Below are 15,719 nucleotides of genomic sequence, written 5' to 3'. Positions count from 1 at the left end.
AAGTATTTATTTTTAATTTTTAAAATTATTTAACCTACTAAAAAAAACACTTAACAAATTCAAATAATTTGATCTACTTTAATACTTAATTTAATTACTTAAATTACATAAATAATTTTTTATAAATTATATATAAATGATCTTTCAATAAATGACACCTGCAATATCCTATCAGAATCAACCACGCGTTGAAGCTGCCAAGATGGCAGTGAAGTTACCCTAAGCAAATCATAAAATGATTCAAGGGTTAGGAAGGCAAAATAAAAAGGTAAATGGTCAAGGGGGGTCAAGAATTTTCGCACCATGCCACGTGTCAGTCTACTTGTGGGTCCCTTAAAGCACTTACATATCCCTCCACCGCCTTATAAAAGGCTGCCCCTCATCAGCTTCATAACAAAAAACCAGAAACTCTAACTAGTCTTAATTATATTAATATCTCCAAAGCAAGCTCTAATTCGCAGCAATACCAACTTAGTTTAACGAAATGGGGACTACCGAAGATTATGAGTGCCCACGTCGGGTGCCGGTTCCTCCTTCGAAACCATTTCTCAAGTCTTTACAAACAAGTCTCAAGGAGACTTTCTTCCCTGATGACCCTTTTAAGCAGTTTAAGAATCAGCCAACTTCCTGGAAGTTTTTGCTTGGATTACAATACTTTGTACCAATCCTGGAATGGGCTCCTCGTTATACTTTCGACTTCTTCAAGGCTGATTTGATTGCTGGTATCACCATTGCCAGTCTTGCTGTTCCCCAAGGGATAAGCTATGCAAGTTTGGCTAGCATACCACCAATTATTGGACTTTGTAAGTTCATTTTTTTCTTCCTTTTTTTTTCTTTGTTAATGAATAACCATGTACTTTATCTAGTAGAAAATGTGAAACCATGAACTTGGAATGCAGATTCAAGCTTTGTTCCGCCGCTGATATATGCCATGTTGGGAAGCTCCAGAGATTTGGCAGTGGGGACTGTAGCTGTGGGGTCACTTCTAATATCTTCAATGCTTGGAAAGGAGGTTAGCCCTACTGAGAACCCCGAGCAATATGTTCGGTTAGTCTTCACTGCTACTTTCTTTGCTGGAGTGTTCCAAGCTTCCTTTGGCATCTTAAGGTAATTAATTAAATGAGTTTAATTACAAATATTTGTCTTGTTGCTTAAATTTTAATGGTCATTAATACTAATAATTGAGGCCTTAATCCAAAGATTAGTTGCAGACAAAGATCGATGAAAAAATTGAATAATAAGCTAAGGTTTTCCAAAACATACTCAATTCTAAACTTGAAGTTTAATTTAATTAGTTTTGCAGCCACCCTTAAAAGATGTAATGGAGCAGATCTAGAATCCAAATCCCTTTACTTATAACTTTATTTTTTTGTAAAAAAAAAAAACACTCAATTCCTTATTAATTGATGTTTAGATATGGAGCTAATTATATTAAAATTTGTTTGGTAAGGCTTGGGTTTATCGTGGATTTTCTGTCACATGCAACCATAGTGGGATTTATGGGTGGAGCAGCCACGATTGTGTGTTTACAGCAACTTAAAGGGATGCTTGGCTTAGTCCATTTCACTCATGAGACTGATGTTGTATCCGTTATGAGTTCAGTTTTCGGCCAAATTCACCAGGTTTCATTTCAACCATTTCCTGATGACATTTATTTTTAACATTAATTGTTCGTGCTCATGTAAATATATATTGAAATCGCACTTAAGATTTGTGGTGGTTGTACTTGCAGTGGAGATGGGAAAGTGCTGTCCTGGGCTGTTGTTTCCTTTTCTTCCTTCTCCTGACAAGATACTTTGTGAGTACATCATTACCCTCTTTTGCTTTCCATTCATTGACAAGTTAATTCATTCTTCTTTTATACGATTAAGAATAAAAACTTAATTATTTGCCTGGTGGTTGGTTTGAAAAAAAGCATACAAAATCAAACCTTCCACCAACACCGAGAAATACAATCATAAATGTTTCAAAAATGATGAGCTTTCTTCAACTGCAAGGCTATGGCATAAAATAAGCAATGAAATGTATATGTTGAATATTCATGTAGTGTCCTTTTTTTAGAATCCGAATTTTTTATCAATAGGCATAAAATATCAAGAATATATAGTATATATTTAACTATGATTGTGTCATTTTTATTAAGTTGTTGTTTTCCTTTTGGAATATTAAAAAAGTTTATTTATATAAAAACGTTGGATTATATCCATTCCATGTAGAGCAAGAGAAAGTCAGTCTTCTTCTGGATAAACGCCATGGCACCGCTCACATCTGTTATTTTGGGAAGCCTTCTCGTTTATCTGACGCATGCTGAAAAGCATGGGGTTCAAGTGGTCAGCCCCTCTCTCTCTTGTTTTTGGTTTCTCTCTCTTTAATATTACTAGATTAATATTCTTTTTGAGAGGAAGTGAACTAGATTAATATTTTTTTTTTAATTTTTGAATTTTCTTTTAATTCTCAACTTTTATTTACACGTTTTAATCTTTTCAAGTCCAAGAATCTGATCAACTTATGTATTGATTCCAAATATCTTATTTATGTTGGATTGGATTATTAAGGTTGTTCTCTAGTAATTTTCTAAAAGGTGCTTAGATGTCCACTTACATCTACAGTACTAGTTAAAAATATTTATGCTTTTGTACCGAAATTAAAAAAAAAAAAAAAAAAAACTCATTTTAATTAGCAAGCTTTTTAATGCATGGTATGGCGACAAGCTAATTGATCTCTCTTGTCATCATCACATCAATACTGAAAAGAGTTTTTCAACTATCTTGTGTGATGCAAAATTTAAAATATCTTGTGTCGGAAAACTATATATTGAGAAAGGAAAATTCTGATAAGACGAGGTTTTATGATAAGCAACATATATGGAATTTTTTATTGGTTTTCTCTCCAGATTGGGCACTTGAAGAAAGGGTTGAATCCCCTATCTACATCAGAGCTGGTGTTTGGGTCCCCCCATTTGATGGCAGCTGTAAAAACAGGAATCATCATTGGCGTGATTGGCCTTGCTGTGAGATTTCCCATCCCAATTCCTACTTTTCTTTTCTTTTTTTTATTTGAGGGTGCAAAAATTAAATTCTAATCACTTTAAGTTAAATTCACAAAATATAATTATTTTTTATTTAAATATTGTGATCTTATACATTGATAACAATTAATTTTGGTAATAATTAAGGGTTACAAAAAGATGATAAATGGTAGGTTAAAAATATTACTTAATTTGCTCCGTAATGTAGAGGCTGATTGTGATAAATATTATACAGGAAGGAATTGCAGTAGGAAGAACTTTTGCCATGTTCAAGAACTATCACATTGATGGGAACAAAGAAATGATAGCCTTTGGGATGATGAACATTGCTGGCTCTTGCACTTCTTGTTACTTGACCGCAGGTACTGGTTCATGCCCTGTTTGAGCTTAGGTTGGGCTAAGCGAGGGCCCTTTAAAATATCCGTAAAAAGGCCGGAAACCCTGAACCCATTTGCGCAAAATTTTGATTGGCTGTGATTGCAGGACCATTTTCTAGAACTGCAGTGAACTACAATGCCGGAAGCAGAAGTGCAGTCTCCAACATTATCATGGCAACAGCAGTGATGTTCACATTGCTATTTCTAACACCATTGTTCCATTACACTCCTCTTGTGGTGCTTTCCTCTATAATTGTATCTGCCATGCTTGGCCTGCTTGACTATGAAGCTGCTATCCACCTTTGGAAAATTGACAAATTCGACTTCTTCATCTGCTTGGGGGCTTATCTTGGTGTTGTCCTTGGCAGTGTTGAGATTGGTCTAGTCATTGCAGTAAGTAGAGTTAAATTAAACCCCAATCAGAAATATTTAAGGTACATAAAATCATTGATACAACTTCTATTTACCGCTGCAGATAACTGTTTCCTTGTTGAGGATTCTTCTATTTGTGGCGAGGCCTAGAACTATTGTTCTAGGCAATATTCCAAACACTGGTATCTATAGAAGTATGGATCAATACCCGATTGCAAAAACTGTACCAGGGATTCTCATACTTCAGATAGATGCGCCTGTTTACTTTGCCAATGCAAGCTATCTAAGAGAAAGGTAGGGAAACACTTTTATCTAAGCTACCTAACGTAGTTTGAAGGTTAATAAAGATGATTATTATATAATTCATCTTGCCACTATCCCTTTTTCCAGGATCTCGAGATGGATTTATGAAGAGGAAGACAGGTTAAAATCTGTAGGAGAAACAAGCTTACACTATGTCATATTAGATTTGAGTGGTAAGTGAAGATGAGTTACAAAATCATAAGCAAAATAAAAAATAAAGTTAACTCAATTAATTCATGCAATCATCCTTAAAAAATAGTATCTAATAAATCTAAAAATTTAAATTTTAATATCTGCAACATTTTTTTTTTATCTTAGATTGAGAACTCATTTACCAAAAAAAAACCACTCAAGGCAAGTTTATTTTATAGCCGTAGGTAGCATTGATACGAGTGGGATCAGTATGTTCGAAGAAGTCGGGAAGAACGTTGATAGAAAAGGTCTAAAGGTATAAACTGTTTTCTGCTGCATTTCATTTTTTCAAGTTCTCCTCACGTCTAAAATGGTTTGCATGAATGACGTGTATTGTCATTGATTTCAGCTTGTATTAGCTAATCCACAAAGTGAGGTGATGAAGAAGCTACACAAGTCCAAACTCATCGACACAATCGGTCAAGAATGGATCCACCTGACCGTAGGAGAGGCTGTTGCAGCATGTAATTTCATGCTATACACATGCAAGCCGGATCCTGTTGTAGTTGACTATAATGCACAAGACAACAATGTCTAATATATAATCAATTAGACGAATGAAATTTCTTGTTGCTAAGAACAGAGCATTGCTGCTGCCATCCACCTTTTTTGCTTATGAATATAAGCTTTGTCATACTATTATACACGAAATATGATAACTAATTCTCACCAAAACTAAAATCCTAGAGGGATCCTTCTCTGCTTAACTAACGTTTACTAGTGGAATCAAAGCAATAACATTTGACACCTAAATACGAGCATGATTTAAATAAATGATATAATTATAGTCCCGAAACGAGTAAATTCTCATCTTGTGCTAGAAAACAATACCATATCATTGTTCCTGTTCTCACTCAACTCCGATGCATCTAACATTTTGGACAAACTATCATTGTCCTAACGTCCATTAAACATACAGATTCCTAGATCATCTTCATTCATAGTTCCAGCCGGTTTACAACCAGGCTTGACAACATAACATACAAGCATAAATTGATTAACATATCTATAATAATAGTTTATAACATTAAAGGTAAGTAGCAAGAGGGAAAGAAGCTAAAAAAATGGATTGCATAAATCAGTAGGAAATGAGTCAAAGCTATAGTAGCCCTTCTTGATCATTTCCTACATATATAAACTAATATGTTCTACACCAACTACCTTTGTTGTTCTTCCAACATATAACAGAAGTATGGAACTAGAAGCAAGCATGAACTCACCCTAGAGCTGAAACCCTTGAAAACCATATGCAAGAAAGCATTTTCAACCATAAAATGCAATGACTGAAAAAGGCCCACAAACTTCTTTAGAAATTTTCAAAATCAAGAACATGATTTCTATGTGACTTAGAAAAGCACATAGTTGCAAATTTTCACATCTAAAAAGAAATTTGTATCCAGCTCAAAATAACAAAGAAGCACAGTACACTGTCGTTTCTTTTATGAACATGTGAACATTTGAGTCAAGTCCACCAGTTTGCCTAGCTATTTCCTTCAGCAGAAGACAAAACTCATGAAGAGTTAGACTGCTTTCCTTTGAATAGGCGTGGAAGCAATTCATGTGCACCTATATCCAGAACCTCCGGATCTCTGGAAATACAAAGGTGTTAGGACTCAAATCATTTACACAAAAGTAAACTTTCAGTAAAGGAGTAATGAATTTTATACAATAATTTTTCACCAAAGCATATTTAATATATTGTTGAAGTAACAAGATCAAATGGAATAGATCAAGCATACAGATTTTCCATTTGAGACTTTTAAAAAGATTTTTCCTTCAAAGCAGCAAAACAAACAAAAAATTAAGACTGATATAAACGGAAACCAAAACAATCTCTCCACCATTTCTTCTGACCAGAAATAAACAGAATTATAATCTGCAGAAAATACATGAGTTTTTAAATTGATCTACCATCATAAAACATCTCTTTCCCAACCCTAGCTTATCTGTTCAATGTAAAAGCTCCATGAGGGAGCAAATTTTCAAATAACATGCTGCCAGAGAAGCAAAATGCATGAAAATTTACAAGCCGGCCAATGTACACAGTCTCTTCCGCCTGCAGTACTTAGAAAGGTAAAGTAAAATTTTCTTTTAACATACACAGAAATTTTAAGAGAATTAAATCTCCAATGCAATTTCAGGGGACCGCATTCATGGAACAAGTAACAAGACATATTTCAACTTTTATGTTAATTTTAACAATTTAAGATACTAAAGTTGCATTTGATTATCTACACCTTTATTATGAATGAGATTGCGAGCAACCATAAAGAGAGAGAGAGAGAGAAGGGAGGGACCTGCACAATGTCTTTCCCATCTCATTTGAACTTGAAATAAACCATAGTTTTCGCAAGAGCAGTGACTCAAATTGAACAAAGAAACCATCATGTTGCCCATGTCTCCACTTCCTTGACCCTTGACCTTTCCAAACCTGCAAACATAACACTGAATCAAAGGTGCTTGTAGCCCTAAGTCTTGTATCATGCATTGAATAATCCATCAAGTAAACTTGATGTAAATATGTGATTAGATCCCGTTCAACTTGTATTAGGTACTGAATCAGAGCAGCACTGTCAAGAGTGTGTAAAATTGAACAAAACTAGCCATCTCCTTTTTCCCCCTAATAAGCAAAGAACATCCACCAAGTTTGAACTTGCTCAAAGACATTGGGCCAAGAGCTGATAATCTAACTCTAATGAAGTGACATTTATATCATTAAGCACTGAAACAAGAATTTTCTTCAAAAAATTTCCAGCATTTGTAATAAAATCAGTTGGTAGATCAAAGGTTTGGATTCATTAACCCATCAATAAACAGTGAATCAGCCCTAAGCTGCCTCACTAAGAAATGACTAAAACTTCTCAAAGTCAAGGAGCACTAATCCACACCACAAAGAACAAATAGAAGACAAACCTAAAGTGAAAAACAAGACATAACTTAGCTAGAACCAGTAGACATAATCTTTAGAGATTATAAACAGCAATGAATAATAATAAGAACTACTGTTCCCTTTATTTTCATTAGATGTATTACTTTATCTAAATTACCATACAAAATCTTTAGAGATTATAAACAGCAATGAATAATAATAAGAACTACTGTTCCTTTTCGTTTTATTAGATGTATTACTTTATCTAAATTACCATACAACCTTCAAAAAAATTATTATACCATAACTACATTCCCTGCACTGGAGAAAATGGAAAAAGGTGCAGAAGGCAGACAGATTTTGCAAATTAAAGTAGCATTTGAGAGTATCCAAAAACATGCGGTGGGTTTCTACAAGCTAAGTCTCTATAGCAATTTAGAACAAATATGAAGAAGTTACCTGCGGATAAGCTATGATACTTTTGGGTGCAACTAAGCAAGCTGCTCCAGCAAAAGAGTCTTCAGCACATTGCCTAAGAAATGAAAAACAACTGCTGTGTGTGTGGGGAGATTCAAATGCCTGGCACAAGAGGAAAAATGCAAATTTTCATTACATATGGTTGGGAACCACTTTTCTTTTAATTTGGTTGTAATATACAATAGATAGCTTTTTAATTCCTATTTCTTGGACTTGGTTGTAAGATACATTAGATAGTTTTGTAAGTGTAATACCTTGTCAATGTTGACAACTGGAGCATATTTATCAGCCTGGGTCTTCTCCTTATCAAGAAGGAAGTAGACTCTAGGATCTACTTTTGAAGTCTCATGCCATGATTTTACAGCTGTTTCCATTGTCTCAACAAGAAAAGAAAAAATGTCTTTCCAACAATCTTCATCTCCATACTTTTCAGACTGCAAAGAGAAAGGCCAATTTTTTTGTCAAGAGGTATACTGAAAAGAATCCTACTAATGACAACAAATTTCTACACCAGTTGTGGGAATTTTACTGGAATAGTCTTAGCTGACAACCATTGGCTAATGAGAAGCAAAAACAGAACCCATAACCAAACCAAAGATCAAATGTTAGAGTAAATTAGTCTAATAGAATATAGGGCAAACAGGGACAAGCAATACATAAACTTACAAATAAAGAAAATAACAAACAAGTAAATACACACAGACACACATATATACTGTGTGGAAATCATAACACTTTGCTCAAGGAACTCACCATTTCAGATTTCAATGTTTCCAAGCTTTTTGCCATATCCACATTGGATCGCAAGTTTTGCACTTCTTGAGCTCGCTTTTTATCTTTTGCAACCTGGGAGAGCCTCTTAATTTTTCTTGATACTTCTGCACTTTGTGGGTTGTATTGCAAAGCTATTTGGAAGGAAGCTAAAGCCTGTAATAAACAAATATTAGAAATCTCAGCAGCGTAAAACAAATCGCATCATCGCTTTATCAAAATTTGGCGGAGGGATCTAGGAACTTACATCATCATATCGTTCCATGGCCTCTAATATGCATCCTTTCCGAAAATATCCCTGGAAATATACCAGAAACACACAAACAATTCAAATTTGATGACTATCTTAATGCAATCCCCCTATGCACTAACAACAACTCCCCCCCACCCAAAAAAAAAACAAAAAGACAATACAATAAATCTACCTTTTCCCATTGAGGATTCAATGTGATTGTTGTCTCAGCATCAATAAGAGCTTTGTTAAGTTTAACCAAATGTAGAAATGCTGCTGCTCGATTGCTGATTCAAGAAAAGAGAAGTACATTGACACTATGCAGCAAAAAAGAAATCAGGAAGAATACAAAGGTACACAAACAGCAGTTGTAGAGAAACAATAATTCAAAAGGAAAAAAATGATTATAGTAAATGAACCCACATTCATCAATAAAGGCATAGAATTAAATGTTAGAATTTTCCGTAAGTGGCTACTATTAATTGGTGATTTTAATAATTTAATAAAACCGGCTGATGAGTTTTGTCCTAATACGAGACAAGCATGAGAGCTCAAATAATTTAATGTGATCACTTATGTATGGGCTTTGCACATTTTATTGGGTTAGTGTGGTTTGTTGGTTGCATAAGCATTTGGCCTAGTAAGCCTTTGATGGGGAGGCTTCTAGGGTTGTTTAATTAATTAGACGAAGGTCCCCTCTTCACTTTTACGAGTTATGGTTACTACCAATTGATTGCCACCAGTGAGAGAAGAGCAAAGAGTAAGACCTAGTCACTCCAAGGATCGTTTTGCTTCCACTTATTCATCATGACGACCCAAACAGGTATGTGGATTCTCCTCATTTATTTATGGTGTTCTAATTATCACACAATGATCTTGGGTTAGTGATTACATTAAATAGCTAAAATCAGCCAACATGTTTGTTTTAGAAGGGACAACTTTCATTTATATGATAGTTCTTATTGAAGATAAACCATTCAGGTATTTGAGTGCGTTTAAAAGATTATCAAATATTTCCATCCTGGGATCAAGCAAACAATTAAACAAAATTTCAAAAAACAACCACCTATACACAAAAAGAATAAAAGTCCAAGCATACTGTTGCCCTGTATCACAGTGAATAGGAAATGCACAAGCAACAAGTGTAGAACACAATGTAAAGCCAGCAACTAGAAGAAAACCAAATTTAGCTAAAAGTTAGAAGCTTTTAACATCAATCCCATATTGCATTTGAGAAGACTCTCAAATAATAAGTGAGCAGTTTTACAATCAACCCAAGATTGCGTTTTGATAACACTCTGAAAACCTCAAGTAATCAAACCAGAAGTCATTAAAATTTACCTATAAAGAGCAGGATTTGAAGGGTCTAGCTTAATGGCCTGAGTGTAAAGAGCAGCAGCTTTGAGGTAGTTCCCAGCCTTGAAAAATTCATTCCCTTTATCCTTCAATGACATATCTTCAGACACTCCTTTACCAGATCCCACCTCTGCTTCTGCCATCCTATTCAACAACACAGAGATTCAAATAAAGGTGTTATTTTTAATCTCTTTTTTTAGTATTTTTATTTGTAGTAGCTGGGGTTAATGGGCGAGAAATGGTTTAGTTTTTGAATAGTTTTGGAGGTTGTTTCACAGAGAGAGAACTGATAGGTTTTTAAAGAAGATGCTGCTAGATGAAGTTTAAAGGTAGAAATATGGGATTGGTTTTTGTTTCGAGCAAGCAATGAGTTTTCGAGTGTATTAATGTTTTAGTTCTAGCAACTGTTCTAGTGACTGTGGTCTAGCAGTCATTCTCGGAATCTATACCTTGATCAGTGACGGTACATTGAACAAATAGAAATGAGCCCAACCAAAAAGGCACCAAAGCCGACGATTTAGGTTGTCAACTCTTATTAAAAGCCCACTAGAAATTGGTTGATTGAAACTACTAACATGCTACCCAGCATAGCCTGGGCTTCAGCCTATCTTTCAATTTTTTTTCTTTTTTATATTTAAAATTATAATTGAATTAACGGTCAAATGTAACTAATTTTTTGTTTTTTTATGAAATCGTCCGTGTATTTTTTCTTAAAGTAAAATCGATTGTTAGATTATGCTCTTTGACATGTAAAATAGAGAATTAGAGTTGGAAAATGTAAACTAAGACACCATTTAAAATGATATTTATAAAAAAATATTTTATAATTAATGAATTGTATTTTTATTTTAATTTTATGAAAATTACTTCTTAAAAAATAATTTAACAACCTTTAATAAATGCCTATAATTTATAAACCTCCATTCACCCCATATTCAAAACTCATAATTGACAAATTGTATGAAAGAATTGAACTTTCCGGTACTTTTTTCTTTACTTAAATCATTTTTACATTATTTTACAATGTTTCAGTCATCCCTAATGGAAAGCAGCATTGAATCTTATAGCTTTAGTACAATTATCAAACAATTAGTTTATGAGTTAAGATAATCGAGATCTTCAAATGTATACATAATTACATACAAATAGTAATGAACATTATGATTATCTTGATACTAATAGTCTTATAAAATATTTTTAGACACAATAAAGAAAATTAAGAAAGAACTATTTCCTATATAAAAATCAATTGACTGTTTAGTGGTGTACTTGAAATACCTATAACCATTCGAAAATTTGAAATTCCTCATCTTATATCCTTTCAAATGATAAGTGTATTGAATCTTAGTTAATTTGTGTATATGCAATCTGTGAGTGCGCGTGAATTTCATTCTCATAATTTATAAAACAAATCAAATTAAAATTTAGTTTTTCATATTCATCTTTTGAAATATAACAACAATATTTTTTATAAATTAATTAATCTGTTATTTTTTTTTGTTACATAGCAGGAGCCTGATCGTAAAGAATTTTTAGGTTTAAAAACTCTGACCTCTTTTCTTGAAATTCAAATCACAAACTTCTATAAAAAGATAAAAAAAAAATAAAAATAAAAAGAGACGAAAGCCAAACCCATCCAAATCAAATTCTTCGCAATAAGTCAAACCCGCAAATTAACATCAAGAAATTCGAGTACGAAACAACCCAAGTATGAGAAAATTCTAATTTCAAATAATCCAATCTAAATGATTGAATTTGAAGTTAATGTAAAAGTGATCATGGATCAAATTAGGTTTGGTTGACTTTTGAAAAATCTTATATAAGGTTTAATGTCGGGTTTTAGAGGTTTAAAAATTTTTTAAAATTAAAATATTAGTATTTTAAAATTTATTTTATAATTAAAATTAAATAAAAAATATTTTTATTAATTTAATAATAATTTGGGTTAAACCCTGGATAGAACTTGTTTATACGAAAATAATTATAGCTCTCATATAATTTAAAATGATAATATGAAAGTAGCTCCAACCTGAAAATATGAAATCTAAAATAACATAACCATGAAATAATTTAAATTCAAAACAATTCAAATTTTAATTTTTTTGAATTTGAATGTCAAATATAGTGAAGCTTTGTTAACAATGCCGATTAGAAGGTGGGGGTAAGTGTGTAATCGATTGAGTTCAAACCGATATAACATTAAACTCAAATTTCAACTCAACTTTAAATTTGATGTTCTTTGACTTGAATTCAACTGAGTTTTTTTTTTTTTTAATTCAAATTCGACTTGAAATAAAAATCGAGTTATTCAAACTCACTCGATTAAACTCGAATAATATATAAAAATAAACTTGATTCTTATATTCAACAAAAGCTTCATTATTGTGTTTGAGTCGGTTATAAGAATACTCAAATTTAACTCAATCAATAAGTCAAACTATTCAAACTCGATTTGATAATAATCGAATCAAATTTGAGTTTTATTTTAATCAAATTTAAGTATTTTATAAATACTAATATATCATTTACATCTTTAGATGAGAGGATATATGTGGACGGATCACAACTGATAGATGTGATGGCAGTGGAGGCCAATGGTCTTGACCCATATGACCTACCATCAACTTCCCAACATTAGAAAGCCTTTGCACTCATGAGGCTTATGACCACAACTTAACAGTAAAGCAAGAATTACAGCTACTTTGACAACATGGGAGAAAGGTAATTTCATGCAATAAAAAGGAAATTGGTTACCTTTATTATTTTCTATTATCCCAAAGGGAAAAAAAACAAGGAAGCTACTCATGAATTTACAAACACAATTAAGAAATTAATATGAAAAGAAATTAAATTAATCCGCAAAGATCAAGGAATAATGGAGAAGTAACCACCAACTTGAAAGGAAGTTGCCAATTAATATCCAACAACTTGTGGCATTTTGATAGGATTTAAATTCTAATAATTTTAAGTATTAAAAAGTTACAGCTTAATAGCTTAACATTGAAAATGGTAACAATTTTGATTATCTTATCAATTTAAATTTCATAGTTATTTCCATTGTTTCATTTTTAGTAATATATAACCTTTCTATACTTTGGCCTCTTAAAAAGCACACAGGTCGAAATATAGTCTTACACAAATAAGTGGTGATGTTCTTTTTGTTTAATATGGAGATTCAGAATTCATGATATTCTTTTTGTTGTTTAATGCTAATACATATAAAACATGTTCTATGAATATATCACATTAATTTAAATGTACTTTGTCTATACATATATTATTCTGCAATTCATTTCAATTACTATAACAATCCTTTTGATAGCATCAGAATGGCTATCTAATTAAACATATGATCAGAAATCAAAAACAAAACTTAATGGTTTTTCTTTTTTAAAAGGAATAATGTCTTAAATAGCCCCTAAACTATAATGATTTGTTGGATTTGTCACCTAAACTAAAAAAGCTACTAAATAAGTACTAGAACTATAAAATTGTGTATCAATTTGGTCTAAAGGTTAACTCAATTAGTCTTGATGCTAACGTGGATATTTTAGCTAATAACAATACGCCATATGGCCACAAAATGACATGTAAGCATGCTTATATGGCTTATATGGTCAGAAAACCTAAAAAAAATAATTAATAAAAAAAATTAACATTAAACAATTCAAAGATTGTTTAAAGTCAATAAAAAAAATTTTCTTAAACCCTAAAAAAATCACCAAAACCTTAAACCCCAAATTCAAAGAACTTGAAAGAAATTGAAGCAAAATCAAAGCTTGTGAAGGGTCTGATAGAAAACGTGTGAAATCAAAGCTGCAACCTTCATGAAATCAATGGCAAACGAAGAAAGCAAGATGAGTGAAAGAAGATATGGAGGTTTCGGTGAAGAGTCATAGAAGAGAAGTGGACATTCTAGGCAGTCATAATCAAGTTGTAACTCGAGAACAAGAAATCATTTGACTTCAATAAGTTGTTATTGTGTAATAATGGCTCAAATTCGTAGGTCGACAACATTGAAAAATCCAAGAAGAAAATTTTTTATGAGTGTAGAAGGTTCAAAGAGGTATTCTTTCATTTGTTGATTTATGCAGAGTTGGTCTTATGTTGATGAATAAAATTGAATTTGTTTCTGTTAACGTTTTGCCAATTATGAATTGTGATTTTTTTTTCAATGGGTTAAAGATGAGCATTGTAGACACCATTTTATTATTTTTATTTATTTATTTTTTTCTTTTTCTTTTTTTTTCTTTTTTTTCTCTTTTCCTTTTCTTTTTCTTTCTTTTTCTAGCAGCAACTGTGACAGTCGTTTGCAACTTACCAGCAACCCTGATAGCCACCAGCAGTTGTTCTGACAGTGGGTGGTCACCCTAATCGTAGGTAATCAAAATCTCATATTTTTTGAGATTTTGATATTCTTTTTGCTCTATAAATAAAGCTACAAAAACACCATCAAAAGAGACCCCAAATACCCTACAAAAAAAAATTCTTCTAAAGAAAAAATCAGAAACACAATCCCCTGGAATGAGGAACCTATTGCTAAAAACACTTGCAAAAAAAATCAAAGTCAATAAAAAAAAGTCAAAATAAAAAAAGAGAGAGGGTTTGGTCGAAGCTTTGAAAGTCGATCTAGGCCGTTTAAGACATTTTCAAGTAAAACCAAGCTCAAATCTATGCTTAAGGGGCAAAAGGGAATTTTTTAGAAATTTTTGGGATTGTTTCAGCAATCGACGATGGCGCTGACGATTGACAATCGATGGTTAACAATCGATGGTTGACACGACGGCTGGTGATTGCTCAACCAATCTAGAGAAAAAAGCTTTCTGAGAAGGAGAGGGGGAAGAGAAAATGAGAGAAAAAAAATTTTGGCTTTTATAAAAAGCTAAAAGCAAAAACGACATTGTTTCATTAAAGGCCTAAAACGATGTCGTTTTGACCCCAAGAGGATCTGCGGGTTAGCCTTGACCCGACCCAGGATCTGCACACTCGATCCATGAACCGCCTCTATGCCAGACACAGATCGATCTAACTGAACTGATCTAGACCGAGCTAGACCGGCCCCGAACCGCTAAACCGACCCAAACCGTCAAACTACTTAGACCGACGTTGATTGGACCATTGATCGATCTGGTTCAAGTAATTTTTTTTAAAATATTATTTTTGTTATTTTAAATTTTATTATTAATATTTATGCATATTAAAATGTTTAAATTTGCTAAAATAAATTTTTGATGTTTTATAATAATGATTAATAAAAATAAATAATGAAATATATAGTAAAAATTTATGATTTTTGTTGTTTTTTTAAAATAAACTTTCTAATAATACAAAATTAATAAAAAATATATAAGAAAAGAAAATTTTTATCCGACAATGAGATTCAAAAGAACTTCGAGTAGTGATACTTATGAGATCTTTAGGTGAGAAGATTTTTTTAAATATTACCAGTGTATTGTAGTCTTTATTAAAAAAATTTTAATATAATAAAAATTTTCTTCGTTATAAAATAGTAAATAGCAATTAACTAATAAATTAAAAATAAGGTGATAAAAAAATGAGAAAAAATTTTTTTATCCAATGACGAGATTCTAAGAGTATTCTGAGTAAAGATGTTTTAAAAAATCCTTAGGTGAGAAGATTTTTTAAATATTACTAATGTATTAGAATATTTATAGAAAATCTTAAATAAAAATTTCTCTTTTCTTCAAAAATTTAAATAAATAATAATAAAATATTAAAAAT

General features: G+C 32.2%; 2 protein-coding genes across 2 annotated transcripts; one reads left to right on the top strand and one right to left on the bottom strand.

The window, feature by feature from the left end:
- The first annotated feature begins 393 nt into the window (after window positions 1–393).
- LOC111307345 (sulfate transporter 3.1-like) lies at window positions 394–4,952 on the top strand. Its single transcript, XM_022905352.2, has 12 exons — window positions 394–803; window positions 900–1,107; window positions 1,451–1,622; window positions 1,733–1,798; window positions 2,217–2,330; window positions 2,894–3,010; window positions 3,264–3,390; window positions 3,512–3,798; window positions 3,881–4,071; window positions 4,168–4,253; window positions 4,452–4,528; window positions 4,622–4,952. Exons 1-12 carry the CDS (start codon window positions 485–487, stop codon window positions 4,808–4,810), a joined length of 1,953 nt encoding a protein of 650 aa, XP_022761087.1. The 5' UTR covers window positions 394–484; the 3' UTR covers window positions 4,811–4,952.
- Window positions 4,953–5,547: 595 nt separating this feature from the next.
- On the bottom strand, window positions 5,548–10,395 carry LOC111307344 (uncharacterized). Its single transcript, XM_022905351.2, has 8 exons — window positions 9,963–10,395; window positions 8,815–8,908; window positions 8,637–8,687; window positions 8,372–8,545; window positions 7,873–8,052; window positions 7,601–7,720; window positions 6,570–6,703; window positions 5,548–5,861 (listed from the first exon to the last, which is right to left on the bottom strand). The coding sequence occupies exons 1-8, from the start codon at window positions 10,118–10,120 to the stop codon at window positions 5,783–5,785; spliced, it is 990 nt and encodes a 329-aa protein (XP_022761086.2). The 5' UTR covers window positions 10,121–10,395; the 3' UTR covers window positions 5,548–5,782.
- Window positions 10,396–15,719: the final 5,324 nt, after the last annotated feature.

Source organism: Durio zibethinus, chromosome 22 (genome assembly GCF_047325235.1).
Source record: "Durio zibethinus cultivar Kanyao isolate XHJ-2024 chromosome 22, ASM4732523v1, whole genome shotgun sequence".
Classification (NCBI taxonomy): domain Eukaryota; kingdom Viridiplantae; phylum Streptophyta; class Magnoliopsida; order Malvales; family Malvaceae; genus Durio; species Durio zibethinus.
The sequence above is the reverse complement of the archived record's forward strand: the minus strand, read 5'-3'. Positions and strand labels throughout refer to the sequence as shown.